This window comes from Vigna umbellata, chromosome 4 (genome assembly GCF_029865625.1).
Source record: "Vigna umbellata cultivar VRB3 chromosome 4, Vumbellata_1.0, whole genome shotgun sequence".
NCBI lineage: Eukaryota > Viridiplantae > Streptophyta > Magnoliopsida > Fabales > Fabaceae > Vigna > Vigna umbellata.
Genome location: NC_142168.1, coordinates 32,409,025 through 32,428,594, shown reverse-complemented (window position 1 = coordinate 32,428,594; position 19,570 = coordinate 32,409,025). Strand labels below are relative to the sequence as shown.

The 19,570-nt window shown below is 29.6% G+C and overlaps 2 protein-coding genes across 2 annotated transcripts; one reads left to right on the top strand and one right to left on the bottom strand.

Moving 5' to 3' along the window:
• Positions 1-857: 857 nt before the first annotated feature.
• Positions 858-1,660, bottom strand: LOC124836063 (uncharacterized). Its single transcript, XM_047311126.2, has one exon. The coding sequence runs from the start codon at positions 1,575-1,577 to the stop codon at positions 1,011-1,013; it is 567 nt and encodes a 188-aa protein (XP_047167082.1). The 5' UTR covers positions 1,578-1,660; the 3' UTR covers positions 858-1,010.
• Positions 1,661-12,014: 10,354 nt separating this feature from the next.
• Positions 12,015-12,790, top strand: LOC124836068 (lachrymatory-factor synthase-like). The gene has a single exon (XM_047311134.2). It carries the CDS (start codon positions 12,077-12,079, stop codon positions 12,590-12,592), a length of 516 nt encoding a protein of 171 aa, XP_047167090.1. The 5' UTR covers positions 12,015-12,076; the 3' UTR covers positions 12,593-12,790.
• The last annotated feature ends 6,780 nt before the right edge of the window (positions 12,791-19,570 follow it).

Here is a 19,570-nt window from a genome sequence, read left to right as displayed (position 1 = left end):
TTATGTATGTCAAATTATAATTTTCCTTTCTTTACTATAAACATATGAAAAAGTAATAAAAAAAGTAGGTAAGCAAAAGACAAATTATGTACAAGCTGCATCAAAATCTCTCTCCATCTTAAACTGTTTGAGAATCATCAATTTATAGCCATGGGTGTGTCTTTAACTAACCAAGTGCTCTCTTCGTGCAAATAACTCTCACCATGTAACCTTTTTTTCACTTTGCAAAAAGGCTGTGAAAAACATGAAGAAGATGATGTGACAAAAAATTATGGTTGAGATGAATTGCGTATCAAATTAAATAACTTGTTTTGGTAAAAACAAACACCATGTGCATTTGATAACATGGAGAACTTGGTCCAATTCCTTTGATTCCAACATATATAATCAAACTTCTAATTTTGTTTTTTCATAATCACGTATTATTGTTGATATTTTAAATCTAATTCTATTTTACAAAGCTAATTTATATAATGAAGTTTAGAACCTTCTACCATATTCTTTTACGTTAAAAAATATATATATCTTACACTAATTAATAGAATAATATATACAACAAATTTTATTAAATTATATCATAATTCTTATATCATGTAAAAAATAATTTTTAAATCTAATTCAATCTTAAAAAATTTGTATATAATATTAAATTTACAGTCATTTATTTATATATATATTATAAATTTGACCTTATTAATTACATGTGAATATAAACAATTCCTAGAACACATGTTAATTTTTCGAATAATTAATTTCATTTTTTAATTTTTTTTATAAACATAAAAAAGATTTATACTCTAATAATAGTAGTTTTAGCTTTTAAGATAATCACGTATAATTTCTGATTACTGAACATATATTTTACAAGATCAGTATATTATATATCCATTAAACTCGTATTTATGTAAACAACACATGAATATGTATATGACAGAGAGAGAGATGAAGATGGATACATAGTACTTCCGAACTATACGATGTGGTTTGAGAGTAGGAAAGAGTAACGGTTATCATCTGCCCCAGAAGTTAGAATGGTAGGGTGATTCAATGGCAGCCATTTTCTGCTGCAAGTTGAGGTCTTTGTAAAACCTCTTGATGAACTCCTCAGCCGCCACGTCAACCTGGTTGTCCTCGTCCTCCTCCTTCAGAGGGAAGGGAGAGTCCGTGATTCTCACTTTCTTCCCAATCGGACTCTTCACCAGAGGAGAACCCTCCATCTGGTTATTGCTGTTCAGAATCTCCAGCACTTTCTGAACGCTCGAAGCGTCGCCGTACTGGGGGAAGCGGGTTCGGTGTTTGCCGCGTTTAGTGACGTGGAAGGGGAAGGTGACGGCGGGGCTGTTGCTGCAGCTGAACTCGTAGTCGCGGTGGGGGTAAACGGCGTCGTGGTGGTGGCGCTGGAGGTGGAGGATGGCTTTGGCGGCGGCGAGTTTGCCGCCGTTGAAGTTGAAGTCAACGGCGTGTTTACTCTTCGCTATGCCTTTTCTCAACATCAAGAACACGATCCGTACTACGTTCCAGAGCTTCCTCGCCGCCGCCAACTGTGGGCTTGGGCTTGGGCTTTTTTGGATTTCCATTGTTCGAAGGTGGTGAGTGGATGAGACTCTGTTGTTGTTATGTGTTGGAAGAGATGAATTGGAATGTGTTGTGGAGTGAGAAGCGTGGGGGTATATAAAGGACTGTGTTTGGATATTATTATATTGTAAACCTCTAAAGTACCACTTTCAGAACTTATAACTTCAAATATAATTTTTCACTCGAATCAAAATCACGTTGGTATATGAAAGTTTTAATCTTTTATAGGAAATCGGTTATTTTTCAAATCAAAATCACGTTTTAATTGTATGGTGGACTAAAGATACATAAATTAAAAATAGATTTGTTGGATTTATCGTCATATAAGAAATTCAGATCACTTTCAATCTAAAAATTTTAAAATTATTCTACTTTTTTTATTTTTAAACAATATAAAATTTAAACTTTTATATTCCCAACAAATCTCTCTTTCAAAGGATGGATAATTCCATATTGATATAGTCTCCTTTTAGTAAAAACATTTTCAATTATAAATATCTTTTTTTACCGTCGCTCATCAAAACTAACCATCAATTCATATCACTATTGGTTTTATTGAAAAAAAAAATTCAAATAAAAATACAATATTAATAAAACACAAGTTGAGTCACAATTGATACTATTTTTAATCTAAAATCTTAAAGTTTTGAGTTTTAAGTCGTATTAATTTTTTTGTCGTATTATTCATATGTGTCTCAATAAACCTCTTTCTCGTAGACTCAACAAAATTTACTAAAAAAGATTATATTAAAATAAAAGGAAGGGTTGGAGTAGAAAAATAAAGGTAAAATTAGTTGAAATCAAATGGGGCTTGGAATAGACGAACAAAAAGCGCGTTTGAGAGGCAGATGAATGATTGGGTTGGTTGTTATTATATTATTTGTTTGGATGTTTGTGCTTTAGATGGAAGTTGGATTGGAATTTACTAGAAGGTCTCCATTATAGAAACTAATAATAATCTATAACTATAATAGCGACAGTACAACGGTTAACATTTGACGTAGAGACTAAGTTTGTCATAACATAATACACAATGTAACAAAATTGAAAGGCATGCGTGTGTAGACCATAGTCAATTAATTTTCAGACACGTACGGTAGAAATATATAATTGCATTGTTAATTTTTTATTTCTTTCTTTCTCATATCTGAATTAGTATCTAATTATTAATTATTTTCTTTTTATTCATAAAAACTAAACAATATTATGTGGTAAACTAACTGAGTTACATTTCTTAACTTATTAATTATTTTAAAGTGATAATATAATTAATCTCCATATATTTCCAACCATTTTCAAAATATATCAATCCCATTTTTGTATAAGTGGAACTAATTTTGCTTACATTATGTTCACAAGAAGCTTGAACAATGAGTAGAAACACCAACATGCACCATGCTAGTAAGTTTATTATGTCAAAATCAACCCATTTATCCTCCTAAACTACAAATTTCTTTGCTTCCTTAGGTAGATTTTCTAACGTAAGATGTTTGTGTAAGATGTTTGTGATCTTAGGTACCATGGTTCACAAGATAACAGTTCTACTCATAAGGCTCCAAATCAAACTTTCTTCTTTCCCTGCTCAACCACCAACACGGGACCATTTTTTTTCTTTCTCTTTTCCAATTGGAAGTGCTGTTTTATCATTAATGTACACATTCAATGGCTACCCTTTTGATCCATCACCATTCTGGTCCCAATGTTAAACTCCACACGTTTAAGACACAAAAAGTTACACACTTCCAAGACGATACATGTATGTATTGCTTTCTCTGCATTGCATATAAGGTAAATCTATACACCTTTAGTCAAAGTCCGTTCTTATCAACATCCCAAATTGTTTGAGTACATATCTAAGGCACTTTGATACTTAAATCAGTAATCAATATAAACGGTAGTGAGAACAAAGTCTTAAATTCATAACAAATGTGATCACCTACTTCTTACTTTTGACCTCTATTTATAATTTTTAAAACGGGTCTAAGATTAGCAAAACCCTAACCACGACCGAATCTCGACCCATTGTATGCTAATTAATATTTACTCTTAATCTTGATTTGCATTAGTTATTTAAAGATGTTTACTGTCAAGATTGTCCGTTCGATTCTTACCGACATCTGGCCACTCAACCCTTATTTTGTTTGTCCAAATTCGTAAGTTTAAACATGTATGACCGTTTAGTGATTATTTTTGTCTAGTCCTACTTACATGGTTGTCTAGCCTATACTAATTATTATGAATTATGCAGTATAATGTTTCTTAGTTAGCATTTTCCTTATGGTTAACTTCTCTATACAAAATTTATTTTCTTGCTGGGGCTCAAGACAATAATTGAATGGATGAGAATTAACTATTGGTGAATGAACAAAAGAATGAAAAGAAAATTTCCTTTATGAAAAGTTTTGAAAACTCAAAGAGAAAAAGACACAATCACGTAACTATCAGGAGACAAAAAATTAGTGAAAGATTATTGCTTAATTCTCCCGTTTAATCGACTAATTAAATCTGACAAATGTCAAACACACTTGATTACTCGTGTAAATCAATGAGATATTTTGTCCTAAATCATGAGTGGTCCAGCTAAAAGATATGCATTGAACAGTAATAATTGTGAACTATTGTCTTTTAATTGTAATGCATTTGCTTTTAGAACTTTTTTTTTTGAATAGAACCGTTGGAATGCTTTACACTTAAGTTTTTCATGGTGGTCTCGGTTTATATATTTTATGGGTCATTTGTGTTTTCTTGCCATTAGGCTTCAGATTCATCTGCCACGAAAAAGTGGTACTTAAAAAGATTGTAACTTTTATATCTTATGATTATAATATTAGAAAAGTATGCGTGATCCATAGATTATATCTAATTAATAAACAAAACGTCAATTAATTATATTTGGAGTTTAATTTGATGTAAAAAAGAAATTTGTTATGTCTTAAATTTTAATATATTTTGATTTAAAGTTTTTAAAAGTAAGTAAATATAGTTTGTTTATTAATTCTTGTCTTTCAATCGTATAATGATGTATCACATACATTTCCAATTTTTCGTGATGTCAATGTCATTTTTTAAACTAAATATAACAATAATTCACCTTCTATTTTCTTATTAGTTTCCCCTTCGAAATTAAAAACAAAAGTGATCTAAATCATCTTTTCGGCAAAAAAAAATTCAACTTAATCGGTTCTTTACTTTGATAGAATTATAATATTTAGAATATTATATTATTTGAAAATTGATTGTTTTATTATAATTTTCACAGTGCAAATGCATTTGAATTTAATCAAATTCTTTAAGAAATGTTTGTCCAGTCCTTTTTTTTTTCATTCTTTGCCTCCTTGTTTAGGATGCTGAATGAGGCCACCCCTACAATGGGCTTATACTGGGCTTTACAAGCCCAAGTGATAAAAGTGTTTCATATCCCCACACGGCACATTTATTCGCTCTCTCTTCGAAATTAGTTTTTTTTTTAATTTAACTATTAGTACTTTTTAAAAATATATTATGTACTATAGGATACCCAATCCTCCAATGGTCGACCGGTGACTCGGGCGACCTGGTGACAGTTGAACCAATACGAGGCCTTCTTAAAGATACTGTGTCGTCGATCACTTGGTCCTCGACAACCAAATAGTGATGTCGCGACATAACGTTCGCACCGCGCACACGACAAGTCACCTATTCATGTCGACGCACAAGATGGTCGACATACAAGCACTATATCGTAGCGTGCAGTTACAGATAAGCAGTTATGCATAATCAGCTAACCAACGCCGCGAATCACGGAAGTAATTGACTCAGTATCAGCACACGATCTAGCAGTTACAACTTCTACACAGTCAAACTTCAATAACTGACCGGATTGTCAGGTAACGGTTTATTTTACTGTTTTAAATACACAGAGCACACCAGAAAAAAGGTACGTTTTTCCCCTTAGAGAAATTATTCTTCTTCTTGATCACTTTGAACCAAAAGATTCAGGTGACTCCTTTTCTGACTTGAGCGTCGGAGTGCCTTTGCAGGTACTCAGCCCACCTTTTCCTAAGGAATAAAACATAAAGAGAGGAAGGAAGCATTGTGACGGAAAGCATAAAGAGAAGCAGTTCAGTTTTGTTAGGTTTGTATCTCGGCCTCCACATCCCTACTGAAACATATTACAATGCTAATTACAATTATTATAAATTATATAAAATATCAACACTCGTGATTTTTTTTCATATTTTGTCTATGGACGAGATAATAAAGACCCATTGATTTAAAAATTAACCTAGACACCATAGCAAATATGGACAGCTTTTATTATTTATATCTTCCAATTTAATAATTGGCACTGTACAATATTTATTTTACCACGTTTTTTTTTTAAATGGATCGAGTCAAAATAATATATTTTTTAAGCTCCTATTCTCTCATATGTAACGAGTTTTCATATATATTAAAAATTAGATACAATTATATTATGTAGATGAATTATACTTGTTTTCATAGGTGTTGGAATAACTTTTATTGGACTTAAAACGTTTTTTTCTTGTCATCTGAGTGTATTTGTTACTAAGAAACTCTAATGTTAGAGTTAATTAAAAGAATGAAAACATTTTTTTCTTAATTTTGAGAAGTTTAAGCTCACTTTTTATGCATAGACCGATAATTGTTTTATAATCTTAATTTACGTAAAATTCATTAATGAAATGTTTATTAATTTTCCTTAAGAATAGATGCATTGATGCATAAATGGAACTATAACCATATAAGCTACTTCTACGATTTAAAAAAAATTGCTTGAATTACGAAAAATATCATTTAATAATTCTTTAATTAAATTTTTTAATTCATAACATTTTAATTAAAATTAACTAACTTAATTGTTTTTATTTTTCTAAGTTTCTGTAATTATGTTTTCCTTTTAGGCTTGATGGTATGCATTAGCACGTGTTAGTTAACGACGTTGTAACTAAAAGAAATACATCTTATCTGTTATTCTGAATGTTTGGTTCACATTTCAATTATATGTGAAGTACGGATAAAGTTAGATTGATTTTTCATGGAATTATTGAAATTTTCTTCAATTTATATTAACAACAAGTTTTAGTTAATATCTGTTGAATTTTCCTGTGACTGTTACAAATTATTAATAAAAAATAAAAACAATATCCGTGATAAAAAAAATTATCACTAATACCAAGAAATTACGATAAATGTCAATTAAGAAAAATTAGTTTGTGTCAAAATTAATTAAAAACTCTAGTTAATATCCAATAATAATAATAATTCATAGTAACAATAAAAATAATTATAAAAAATTAAATAGAAATTATTTGTTAAATAACATTGAAAAATTATTCTAAAAATAATCTTCCCAGCAATATTTTAATCTTTATTAGTTGACTTTCCAAACAAAATCAAAGAACACATAAAGAAAATAATAAACCTCAGAATATAAAAATTCTCAAATCATTTAAATGAAATTTAAAATTCTTTATTCCAACTATACAATTTATCATAAAATATTTAAATTTCTTTGTATAAGTTAATCATTTTAATAAAATTTCGTACTGAAAAGGAAAACACACAAAAGTGATGTCCGTGGCGAACCATTCTTAAATGAAAAGTCTATTTTACCCTTGTACTGATATCTTAGGTTTGAATGAGTGGACTACAAAAAATAGAAGAAAACTCAGAAGAGGTGAAAGAGGGAAGAAATGATGAAGAAAAAATCGTGAAAAAAACTCATTTTTTATTGTTATAATTAAATTTAATTAAGTTTTATGTTTTCTTTTTAAATTTAGTATTTTTAATTATTTTTTATTAAATATAATTTTTTTATTGAATACTTAAAAATTATATATTTTTCGGTTGATTCTCTGTAATTTAAACCTTTTGAGTGACAACTTTTATTTTGTTCCTTCGTCGTCTCTTACATAAATTTGTATGATGAAATTTATGATTTTGTGTGATTAATATAAAATTATATTGAGAAATAAAAAATATTTGTTATTTTACATTAACTTTAATATTATTTTATATTAATTAAAAAACTTATTATTTTAAAATATACAAATAAATAATATGACAAGATAAAACATTAACAAAATAATTAAATTGTAAAAGTTCAATTAAAAATATAAAAAAAAAAGAAAATACCAGATAAAAATAACTTAATAAAGATGCAATTGCAAATATAAATATACGAGAGATTTAAAACTTAAATAAATTACATTTTTGTATTGGTGGGTCTTAAAACTTTTTGGTAAGTGACACCCACAATTTGGTGGGATTTGGATGATTTAGGTTTTGAGAAGATGAAAAGTGCTTTTGTACAAAGCTACACCCACCCACTTCCACTACTTAATTATAGTATCTATCAACATTGTTGGATTTGGAGATTATAAACTTATTTATTTCATTTTATAATATTATGAAGCTAAAAATAATCAACCAATGGTAGTTGTTTATATATGATTTTAGTTTATATAATTCCAATCGTATATAAGTAGATTTTATTGTCTGCCACATGAATATAATATCACCATTATTGAAGGGGTGGGTTCCAAATTAAAGGACAAAAAATCATTGTACTTTGGGCCATATGATGACGAGTTTGTATTTAAAAAACAAATTTAACAAAAAATACCTCCATCCAAGTAATGTAACTAGGTTTGGATCGATTCAAAATATACAGGGTTAATTATGGTATTAGTTTATAGGATTAAATATGTTTTTTATATCTTAGTTTTAACTGAAAATTGAAATATGGTATTTTTTGAAATTTTAGATTAGAATTACATGAATTTAGGTTTTTTTAAATAAATTTTATTAAGTTTATTTCATGTTTTAAACGCAATTTTACAAAGAAAAAATGTGTTAAATCGGTAAATAACTCAAATGATATTATGAAGTGTGTTTAAAACATCAAATAAACTTAATAAAATTTTGTTAAAAATAATTAAATCCGTACATTTCTAAAGTTGAGAGACTAAATTAAGTCAAAGTTTTGAAGATTACTTACAATTTTTATTTAAAGTTAATATATCAAAACATATTTAACCATGATTTATAAAATTTCATTGAAATTGAAATCTATTTTTGTTTTCACTTTGTTATATGTGATATTCAAATTTTAAAAATTGACAGTTATAATCAACTTAATCTAACTTAATCTAATTGTGTTAATTTTTTCAAACATGTCAAATAGTGTTTTAAGATAACATTTGAATTATTGATATTGTTCGACATGTTTTAATTTAAATATCAGTATAGAATATTGTTTAACAGATAAAAATGTAGTTGAGTTAAACTGTCTATATCTATTAAAGTTCAAAAACAAAAAATGTATCAAAATTTAAAATAAAAAAAAATCAATTTTAATTTAATATGAATAACAAAGATACTTACTCCAAAGATTTATCATGCTTTGCATATTGATAATGCATTATGAAAGGTGCTTGCACTCTTGAGAAAAAGAAAATGCAAGGAAATGTGTGTGTGAATCATAGACACGTATTTCTATTCCGAAGAAAGCCAAACAAGCAGAGGAAAATTGAGACTGACTTTGTTTTTTATACCAATCACAAAGTTTAAATGGCTGAATATGCAATGTACATGATAGGTCCAAATCTATCAATTTTTTTCATACGTAAGTTTAATTATTACTTACTTGACTAAATACACGTATATTAAATAGGACATAATTAATTTTGTTTAATCATAATTAATTACGGTGCCATCATGAATGCAAATCAGCATAGTTTATATATGTATTGTTATTTGATTTGGGTGTAAGGATAATTTGGTTATTACATTAAAAATTATATATCATCTCTCTCTTTTTCTTTTAAAATCAATCGTTACGTTTACAAGATTTTCATTCATTTATATCTTTTCATTATATTTACTTAATGAAAACATGTTTTTTGTTTTAATTCTTTTTTCTTTTCTTTTTTTACTTTCTTACTTTTTTCTTCACACCATAAAAACTTAAATATTTAAAGAAAAAGATATATATATATAAAGAGGATTGAAAATTCTAACATCTTTTATTTTAGAATTTAAAGACATCTTTTATCAAATGTCGACAATTTGAATTATTTTCCTTCTCTGTTTTGTCTCTATTTTGTGGAAAAGACTGGAATGATTAATTATGAGGGTGAGAATATGAATTATTAGGTATTGATATCATTGATTTTTGAATAATATGATGCTCTCTTTGACCTAAAGAAATGAAATAAAAAATGACGGAAAAAAAAGGCTGATAAAGTAAACAAATTTATATTTGATTAAACATTAATTTTGATTATTTTACTTTTTTTAAATTCATAAAATAAATAAATTATTATAATGTGCGATTGATTAATTCCAACAAAGTTCAATATTTATACGAAACTATCATTAAGATACATAATTGACTATGATATCAAGATACATAATAGACTATCATATCATAGATAGATCTTTCAATATATTTATAGTAAAAATTTAATAATAATGAGATTTGAATCATATAAAATAATATATTAATTCTAATCCAAAATTTGAAGACAATAAATTTATAAGTCTTGTATTTTATGATGTGTTCAATTTTTTTATTTTCATCTAATATGTGACTTTTCACTTATAGATTTTCAATAATTTTCTTAATCATTATATATATATATATATATATATATATATATATATTATATTTAAGTTATCTTATGTATACTTTTAAGATATTTTTTCAAACTTTGTTGTATTAAAAGAGTTTTATAAAATTTATATTTTTACTACAATTTATTTGATCGTTGGTAAATGTATAATATTAAATAAAAAAATATTTTTCTAATTAAAACTCTCTCTCTTTTTTTTGTATCATATTACCAAAATTTGACAAAAGGTCTTATAAAATTTAAATATCAGTCTTATAAGTTAGTATATGAGTATTGAATGCTGATAAAAGAAAAAAAATAATATGAGTATTGAGTGATGGATACAAACCTAAAGGTGTGATTCTCATATGATTTGTTTTGTGGTGCCTAAGAATTTGGCGCCCCTTATATAAGTTTTAACAAGCTAAATAATTGATATCTTAGAAACACTAGTTACCAACTTTTGACCAATTCAAAATGCAGTGAATTTAAAAAGAATAATAATAAAGTCATATTCATTTATATTTGGTTTAATACCCAATTTTGTCTCCAGTTTGGTTTGAAAATCTCAATTTAATTCCTCATTAGAAAAATTATTGTAATGGATCCTTACTTGTAAATTTGTGAGTCAAGTTAGTCTCTTCCATTAGCAGTAGTTAGTGGTTAGGTGTCAAAACACAATAGTGTGCGTGCTTACGTATTGTTGTCAAAACGCAATTTATCCCCAATTTCTAATAAAACCCAATTTCTATAACAGCTGTCCTAACTTTGTTTCTATGTAACAGCTGCCCCCGCCAAATCGGCCACCGCAAAGAGACCATCTGCCTGATCATGACGTCGTCGGCGACCTTAAATAGAAAAAAGTTGACTAGAACGGCCATTTGAATTAAAGTTAGTACAATTGTTTAACATATTTCAATTCAATTATTAACATTTTTTAATTCAAGAGTGGTTAGTACAATTGTTTAGAGATATAGCATATGATTTTCATGAAGAATGATTCTTGTGTCGTACTCTGCAAAACCTAAGAAATAAAGTGATTGATGGAGTTGTCCAATTTTCTACTTTAGACTTAGACATATCCTTAATTATTACTATTATCTAAAGAATATTACAAAGAGAAACACTTCAAAAGATGAAATGCAAGTGGAGAGATAAAGATAGTGACACTTTTTCAATTAGGAAAAACACTTTCTTATTTTTAAGAAAGAAAAAAAAAAGTAAAAAATTAAGGAGGTTGTTAACAGGTAAACTGATTTTTTTTTAATATTTTTAATATAACCTTTTTTACGTTGAAAATGGATAATTAAACAAGTGAAACAATATTTAACAAACAATAAATATGATATTTTAATATACATAATTTATTTATATTTATTTCACACTATCTTTTTTATTTTATTTTATTATTTTTCAAAGAATTAAAAAATTCACTCTTTTAAAATCATCTTATGAGGTTAAATAAGTTAAATGAATGTAAATGTATATTATGTTACTCTTACTCATATTTTAATAATATGTGATATAATAAATTGAATAAACTTTGTTAGAATACATTCTAATGACTATGATATTGTATAGAAAATAAATTTTAAAACTAATTTAAAAATGAGGTATGTATGTATTTATATATTTTAAACTATTTTTTATATTAATATTTATCGTTAGTAAGACTTCACCAACTAAATCAAATGAATGTATTCAGATCAAACGAACGTAAAATACTTTTTGTGTGAATTTTCAAAACTTTTATTCAAAGTAAAATTTTCCACGTTCTAATGTAGGACCAGTTTCTCTTATATATATAGAAGGCTACACCTTCATAGCAAAGATACGAACTTGATAAACCTCCTTCTGTGTGTGTGACATTGCAGGTACTAAATATGGAGTCTAACGAGCAAGGAAGCCAGGAAAAATGGAAGGGGAAGGCCATAGCAGAAGTGAAAGGAGTGAAAGCAGAAAAAGTTTGGCCTCTTTTGGAGGATTTCTTCGGCCTGAGCAAGTGGTTTCCCACACCGATGTGCATTCCCGTTGAAGGAATCTCCGGAATACCAGGGTGTGTGCGTTTCTGCGGTGGTTTCAAGACACCGGTGGACGATGATGCCAAAAAATCTGTGAACTGGACCAAGCAGAAGCTGTTATCCATCGACCCTGCTCGGTGGACTTTTACCTATTGTATTGTGGATAGCAACGTTGGGTTTCACTCCTACCTTGCAACCTGGACAGTGAGGCCAACCGCCGAAGGGTGTGAGGTTGAGTGGCTCTACGAAGTCGAACCGGTTCAAGGCTGGACACTTGAATATCTTGATTCCTTCATAGACAAAGGCTTGTTTGCCATGGCTAAGAACATGGAACAAGGTTTGAAGACCATGGAAGAAGCACTCATGTCCCACAAGTAAAGGACAAACTTAGATACTGTTATGTTTGTGCTGTGTTGTTGTTGTTGTTTTTTTAATCAATAAATATTAATAATTAATATTTTATTAATTAAAGGTTTAGTTCATAAATATCATATATTTCGCATGCATATGATACTGCTGAAGTGGAGTTACTGTGATTCAAAATTTATGCATCTGATATTTTAGTTTTGTCTTAAAGTGTTGTGATCAGTATGCACAATAAGAAGTTTATGACTTTTAATCTACTTTTCTTGGTAACAGAGAGTCTATTCAGAAGACAATGATATTTACAATGGAATTGACAGTGACATTGCTGTTATATATATATATATATATATATATATATATATATATATATATATATATATATATGTGGCCCCATTAATTCGGTTTAATATTTTTTTATAGACGTGTTTACGAATTTATGGATATTTATGATAAATATTTATCATTTCTTAGCATAATGATTAATTTAGAATTTAGAGATAAAAAATAAAATTAATTCATAGTACATATATAAGTATAGTTATACATAATCTTTACTTTTGTAAATTAATCTTGTAAAAAATAATTAAACTTAAAGTGACTTTCTAAGTTGTTACTGAGTACCTATTTTGAAAGGACAATGATATTTTTATATTCAAATTTTTTTATTCTTATTTAATGTTATTTTTTGTTATTATTTTTCTTTATAAATACAAAAACTAATTTTTTTATTACCTTTAAATAAGGGTGAAATTGTGTCTAACAACAATTTTTTTTATCATAAAAAGATTTATCTTAGTTTCTACAATATTGTGTGTTGTATTGCAAAAATTAAGTTAGAATTTCAAAAAAATTAATTTCTTTAAGATTAAAAATGACATTTATTAATTAACTTTTAATATCTCTTCTTATTTATATATTTGTTATCCCGTCACAACTGTTTCTAGCCAAGTAGATTTGTATTGTAAATTGGTTTTGGTCTTTACTGAAGTTTAGAATATAACTTTTGTGAGGAAAATAAAAAATATGGGGAATGAGGGTTTATTAAAAGTGATAAACCAAATTTATTAGTACAATTTAACCTATGATGAACTCTATCCATATGTAGTACTGGTATCTTAAGAAGAAACAAATCATAAATTTGGGAGAATTTTTAGAAATAAATGCAACCTGTATTGATTATTATATTGTTATAATGTGGCTTTATCTTATATGAGAAATTAATTTTAAAAGTAACTTTAGAACACTTTTATTTAAGTAGTAATTCAAATAAAGTTTTTAAGGTAGTGCTGGAATAAAAAACGTTTATTTATTTATTTTTATTTTGCATGAAATAGTACAGAGCAACAAAAAGGACCAATTAGAAAAGGACCGCGATATTCCAACAACCATTTCTTAACACTTTTTTGACAACGTCACGTGTCCTATTTTCATTGGTTTGGTTTAAAAAAAATATTTTATAAAAACCTTCGAAATGGAAGTTCGTAACCCTTCTTTTAACTGAAAATCCGAAAATACCCCTTTCTCTGTTTTATTGGAAACGAAGTTCCCGTCTCGTGAAGGTCCCGTCTCCTGAACGTGTTTCGTGCCTCTTGACTTAGCTTTGTATGTGATTGTTCTGTGTGCGTGGTGTTGTCTCCCTCCATTTTCGTAAAGGTGGTGTTTTTCGTACAAGTTATCGTGCTGAATGGCAAGGTCCGGTGACCATTGTCCGACGACGGAAATGAACCTTTGAAGACGTATGTTAGGGTTGGATCCCGAATGCGTTACAAGGGAAGAGCACTTAGGACTCCATACACCAGAATCGTAGTGCTTAGAATAAAAAATGAGTCATATGTGTATTTAGTTGATTAATGGAAAGTAAATGATCATTGTAATCATTGTAAATAGATTAAGAAAACAAAGTGTAATGTATCGGATTTATTTGAATGATATAAAATTTGAGTTTTTGTTTGAGTTGGTCTCATTTTATTTTTTGAATACCATTGTTATTATGAGTTGTGGGTTTGTGGATTTTAGAATGTGGTAAAGTTTTGTGTTTGCTAAGTTGCAGGCTTGTTTGTAAGATGTTGGTGTTTGAGTGGTCATTATGGGTAACATGGGTGACTTATGAGAAAACCAGTTCATTTGAATCATAATTTGAGTGGGGGGTGATGTCCTGTGAGGCCAAGGAGTGTTGAGTGACCCCTCATGAGTGGGGGAGCAACTTGTGCAAGGGATGACTGAGAGTGCTGAAGAAAGGCTGTGGTAATCGTTTACAACTCCCTCGTAAACGATTACCCGAGAGAAAATAAGGTTTTGTACAGAAAGTCCAACACAGGTAGTCAGTCAGACTCACACGGGTGACCATTGTCAAAAAAAGTGACTTTTAGGCACTTTTGCACTTGTCTTAGGCTGGTCCTGGTGTTTCAGTAGTGGGAGAGGGTGGTTGGTGATGTGATTGTGTCCCAAGGAGTGTGGAGTGACCCCTCATCAGTGGGGGGAGCAACTTGTGCAAGGGATGACTGAGAGTGCTGAAAAAAGGATGTGGTAATCGTTTACAAGTGGCTGGTAAACGATTACCCGAGAGAAAATAAGCTTTTGTACAGAAAGTCCAACACAGGTAGTCAGTCAGATTCACAGGGGTGACCATTGTCAAAAAAAGTGACTTTTAGGCACTTTTGCACTTGTCTTAGGCTGGTCCTGGTGTTTCAGTGGTGGGAGAGGGTGGTTGGTGATGTGATTATGCCCCAAGGAGTGTGGAGTGACCCCTCATGAGTGGGGGGAGCAAATTGTGCAAGGGATGACTGAGAGTGCTGAACAAAGGCTGTGGTAATCGTTTACAACTCCCTCCTAAACAATTACCCGAGAGAAAATAAGGTTTTGTACAAAAAGTCCAACAGAGGTAGTTAGTCAGGTTAACGTGGGCGACCATTGTGAAAACCAGTATGATTGGCATAAATCCCATGGTTTTAACTTGATTTTGTTGTTTAAGTGTGAGTATAGGGTGAGAAGTGATGTTTTGGCACCCCGTGATGGAGGAAAGAAACAATGTTTATGAGATGAGCAACTTGGGTGAGATAACATGCTGTCAACTTTGACCTTTGCTTGCTATTATACTGATAACTTTTCCCACCGACCTCCAAATGATGTGATTCTTTTTTTATTAGAAACTAGACTCAAAAATCTTTCCAATGACTACTAATTTGTAATTTTTGGACATCTGAGTTGGTACAGTTTATTGTTTCAAGTTAGCGTTTCATATATTTTTGCAACCTCTCACCTTTGCTTGTTCTTTTGCTCATATCTTTCTCCACCGAACTCCAAATGAGTTGATTCTTGTTTTGTTGGAATCTAGACTCAAAGACCTTTCAAATTATGCCTTGGAAATCAAGTTTACACCTTCTTTGACACTGTAATCGATTACAAGGACACTGTAAACGATTACCCGAGAGAAAATTGGAATTTGTACAGAAAGTCCAACACAGGTACTCAGTCAGGTGAACAGGGGTCACCATTGGAAAAAGAAGTGACTTTTAGGCACTTTTGCACTTGTCTTCGGCTGTTCCTTATGTTTCAGTGGTGCGAAGTGATGTTTTGGCACCCCATGATGGAGGAAAGAAACAATGTTTATGAGGTGAGCAACTTGGGTGAGATAACATGCTGTCAACTTTGACCTTTGCTGGCTATTTTACTGATAACTTTTCCCACCGACCTCCAAATGATGTGATTCTTTTTTATTAGAAACTAGACTCAAAAATCTTTCCAATGACTACTAATTTGTAATTTTTGAACATCTGAGTTGGTACAGTTTATTGTTTCAAGTTAGCGTTTCATATATTTTTGCCAACTCTCACCTTTGCTTGTTCTTTTGCTCATATCTTTCTCCACCGAACTCCAAATGAGTTGATTCTTGTTTTGTTGGAATCTAGACTCAAAGACCTTTCAAATTATGCCTTGGAAATCAAGTTTACACCTTCTTTGACACTGTAATCGATTACAAGGACACTGTAAACGATTACCCGAGAGAAAATTGGAATTTGTACAGAAAGTCCAATACAGGTACTCAGTCAGGTGAACAGGGGTCACCATTGGAAAAAGAAGTGACTTTTAGGCACTTTTGCACTTGTCTTGGGTTGTTCCTTGTGTTTCAGTGGTGGGAAGAGATGTTTTGGCACCCCATGATGGAGGAAAGAAACAATGTTTATGAGGTGAGCAACTTGGGTGAGATAACATGCTGTCAACTTTGACCTTTGCTGGCTATTTTAGTGATAACTTTTCCCACCGACCTCCAAATGATGTGATTCTTTTTTTATTAGAAACTAGACTCAAAAATCTTTCCAATGATTACTAATTTGTAATTTTTGGACATCTGAGTTGGTACAGTTTATTGTTTCAAGTTAGCGTTTCATATATTTTTGCCAACTCTCACCTTTGCTTGTTCTTTTGCTCATATCTTTCTCCACCGAACTCCAAATGAGTTGATTCTTGTTTTGTTGGAATCTAGACTCAAAGACCTTTCAAATTATGCCTTGAAAATCAAGTTTACACCTTCTTTGACACTATAATCGATTACAAGGACACTGTAAACGATTACCCGAGAGAAAATTGGAATTTGTACAGAAAGTCCAACATAGGTACTCAGTCAGGTGAACAGGGGTCACCATTGGAAAAAGAAGTGACTTTTAGGCACTTTTGCACTTGTCTTAGGCTGTTCCTTGTGTTTCAGTGGTGGGAAGTGATGTTTTGGCACCCCATGATGGAGGAAAGAAACAATGTTTATGAGGTGAGCAACTTGGGTGAGATAACATGCTGTCAACTTTGACCAAGTCTGAGGATTGTTTTCAGAAGCACTTTGGAAGTGTTGCAGTTGTTGTTCAATGTTCCCAACGCGCGATTGCAACGCATCAAACCTTGTAGTGATGACCATGTGCATGTTTTCAAATCTTGTTTCAAGGGCAAGATGGAGGACAGAGCGACACACAAGATGGAAGGGTTTCCTTGTGGACGACAGACTGACTACGGTAAAGATTGAACACACAGCCACACAGAATATCCAAGGTTTCAACGCACGTATTGAAGAAGGAGGAATGGAAGTTTCGAAGACGAACGAGAGAGCGAGAGAGCGAGAGAGCGAGAGAGCGAGACACTGGAAGGGTTGAACGAACGTCTTTCCCACCCTAAACCGCCAAACCCAATTCTTAAAATTTTAACCTGGAAATCCCAAAATACCCCTCACCCCGTAACCCTTTCTCTGTTTTAATTTCAAATTACTGAGCCAATGAAGCGCTGACACGTGGCGTTGTCAAAACAGTGTTAAAAATACGTTGTCCAAATAACATTTTCCAATTTGATAACGTGTGGTCAGCATAATATTTGTATTTGCAAATTTTTATTTTTCCAAAAGAACACGTGGTTCTTAATTAAAAATAAATAAAATAAATAAAACGAGTTTGTTTGTTTGGGTGACTTGGCTATGTTTAACAACACCAACTCATTATCAAGTTTGAATTATCAAACTATGTTTTTCTTGACAGACGCTCATGTGGGTCACATTACTAGCACATGTAACTACTTTTATTTTCCGAATGATAAATATAAATAAATATATAATATAAAATAAAAAAAAATAAAAAATAAAGTAGAAAACAATTGTTTGACTAAAACAAATAAGTAAAAAAATTATGATATGAAAATAACATTATATATATATATATATATATATATATATATATATATATATATATATATATTAATATACACACACGTGTGTGTGTTAATTGAGTAATAGATGTACGAAAATGTTTAAAACATTTTATGAAAATTCTCTTTATTTTTCCTCTCAAATACATAAGACCTACTTTTTTTGTTGTGAATATGATTTTTTTATTTCTTCTTATAAACTCATTTATTAAGCACAACTATATTGTTTTTGTTGAATTTGTTATTGTTCACACATTATCTTTTTTTTTTCTTTTCGTGATTTATTTTAATAGTAATTCCTTTTTCATTCTCATATTACTTTTGCTCCTTTGCAATTTCAATGAAGTTGGTTGTCTCTCTTTTTTAATTTTTAATTATTTATGGTGTGTAGGCTCGTTTAGAAGAATATTGATATTTTAGATTATACATAATTAAGTTTAAAATTGGGTTAAATATATTTTTAGTCTATATGTAAATACAAAATTAAAATATTTTTGTCTAATTTTTAAATATTTTTTTATTTTAAAAAAATAATTAATATAATTTTTTAATCAAATTATGTTAATTTTCTTAGCATCTAAAATGTGTTTCATGTTAATATTTTAATTTTTTATACTTGTTCTACTTCGTTATGAAACACATTTTATATGTAAAAAAAATCAATGTAATTAAATTAAAATAATTATATCGTTTCATTTTTAAAGCTTATAGGAAAGAAAATATATCAAAATTTTATATATGAATAAATTTTAATTTCGTGTCAAAGTTAAAAGACTACAACACAGGTTAACCCTTTAAAATTTTATCAATTATCTATTAACACCAAACTACATTATGCTTTTAAATAAGTTTTCTTGAATTTGTTAAATTTATATTGTTGTACATGAATGATTTGTATAGACTAAGTAAAACATCTAGGATTATGTTTGTATGTAATGACAAAATATAAAAACAACTTTTACTTTCTTGAGAAGTATATGATAAATCTAGTCTTCTCTTACATTGTCATGAAATTTTGATCTATGTGTATTTGTTTTATTGTTTAGGTATATATCTGATTTTAGAAGATTTAATTTGCCCCTTTTCATAACGTGAAATGTTGCAATTTTTTTTTTTGTAAAAAAACTGGCATGAGACTTTTTGAATGTGTATTAATCAAAGTATTAGAAAATGTCTTTCAAAATGAGGTAGAATGACATCTCTACAAACATTATATAATTTATTTTTGTCTTAGTATTTGAAAAATAGAATCGAAGTTGAATAATTACAAGTTATGTGTCTAAACATATTCTTCTTCCTTTTCTTTTTATT

Bases quoted from the DNA above. Each gene is read 5' to 3' on its own strand.
- LOC124836063 (XM_047311126.2), bottom strand. From the start codon at position 1,577: ATGGAAATCCAAAAAAGCCCAAGCCCAAGCCCACAGTTGGCGGCGGCG.
- LOC124836068 (XM_047311134.2), top strand. From the start codon at position 12,077: ATGGAGTCTAACGAGCAAGGAAGCCAGGAAAAATGGAAGGGGAAGGCC.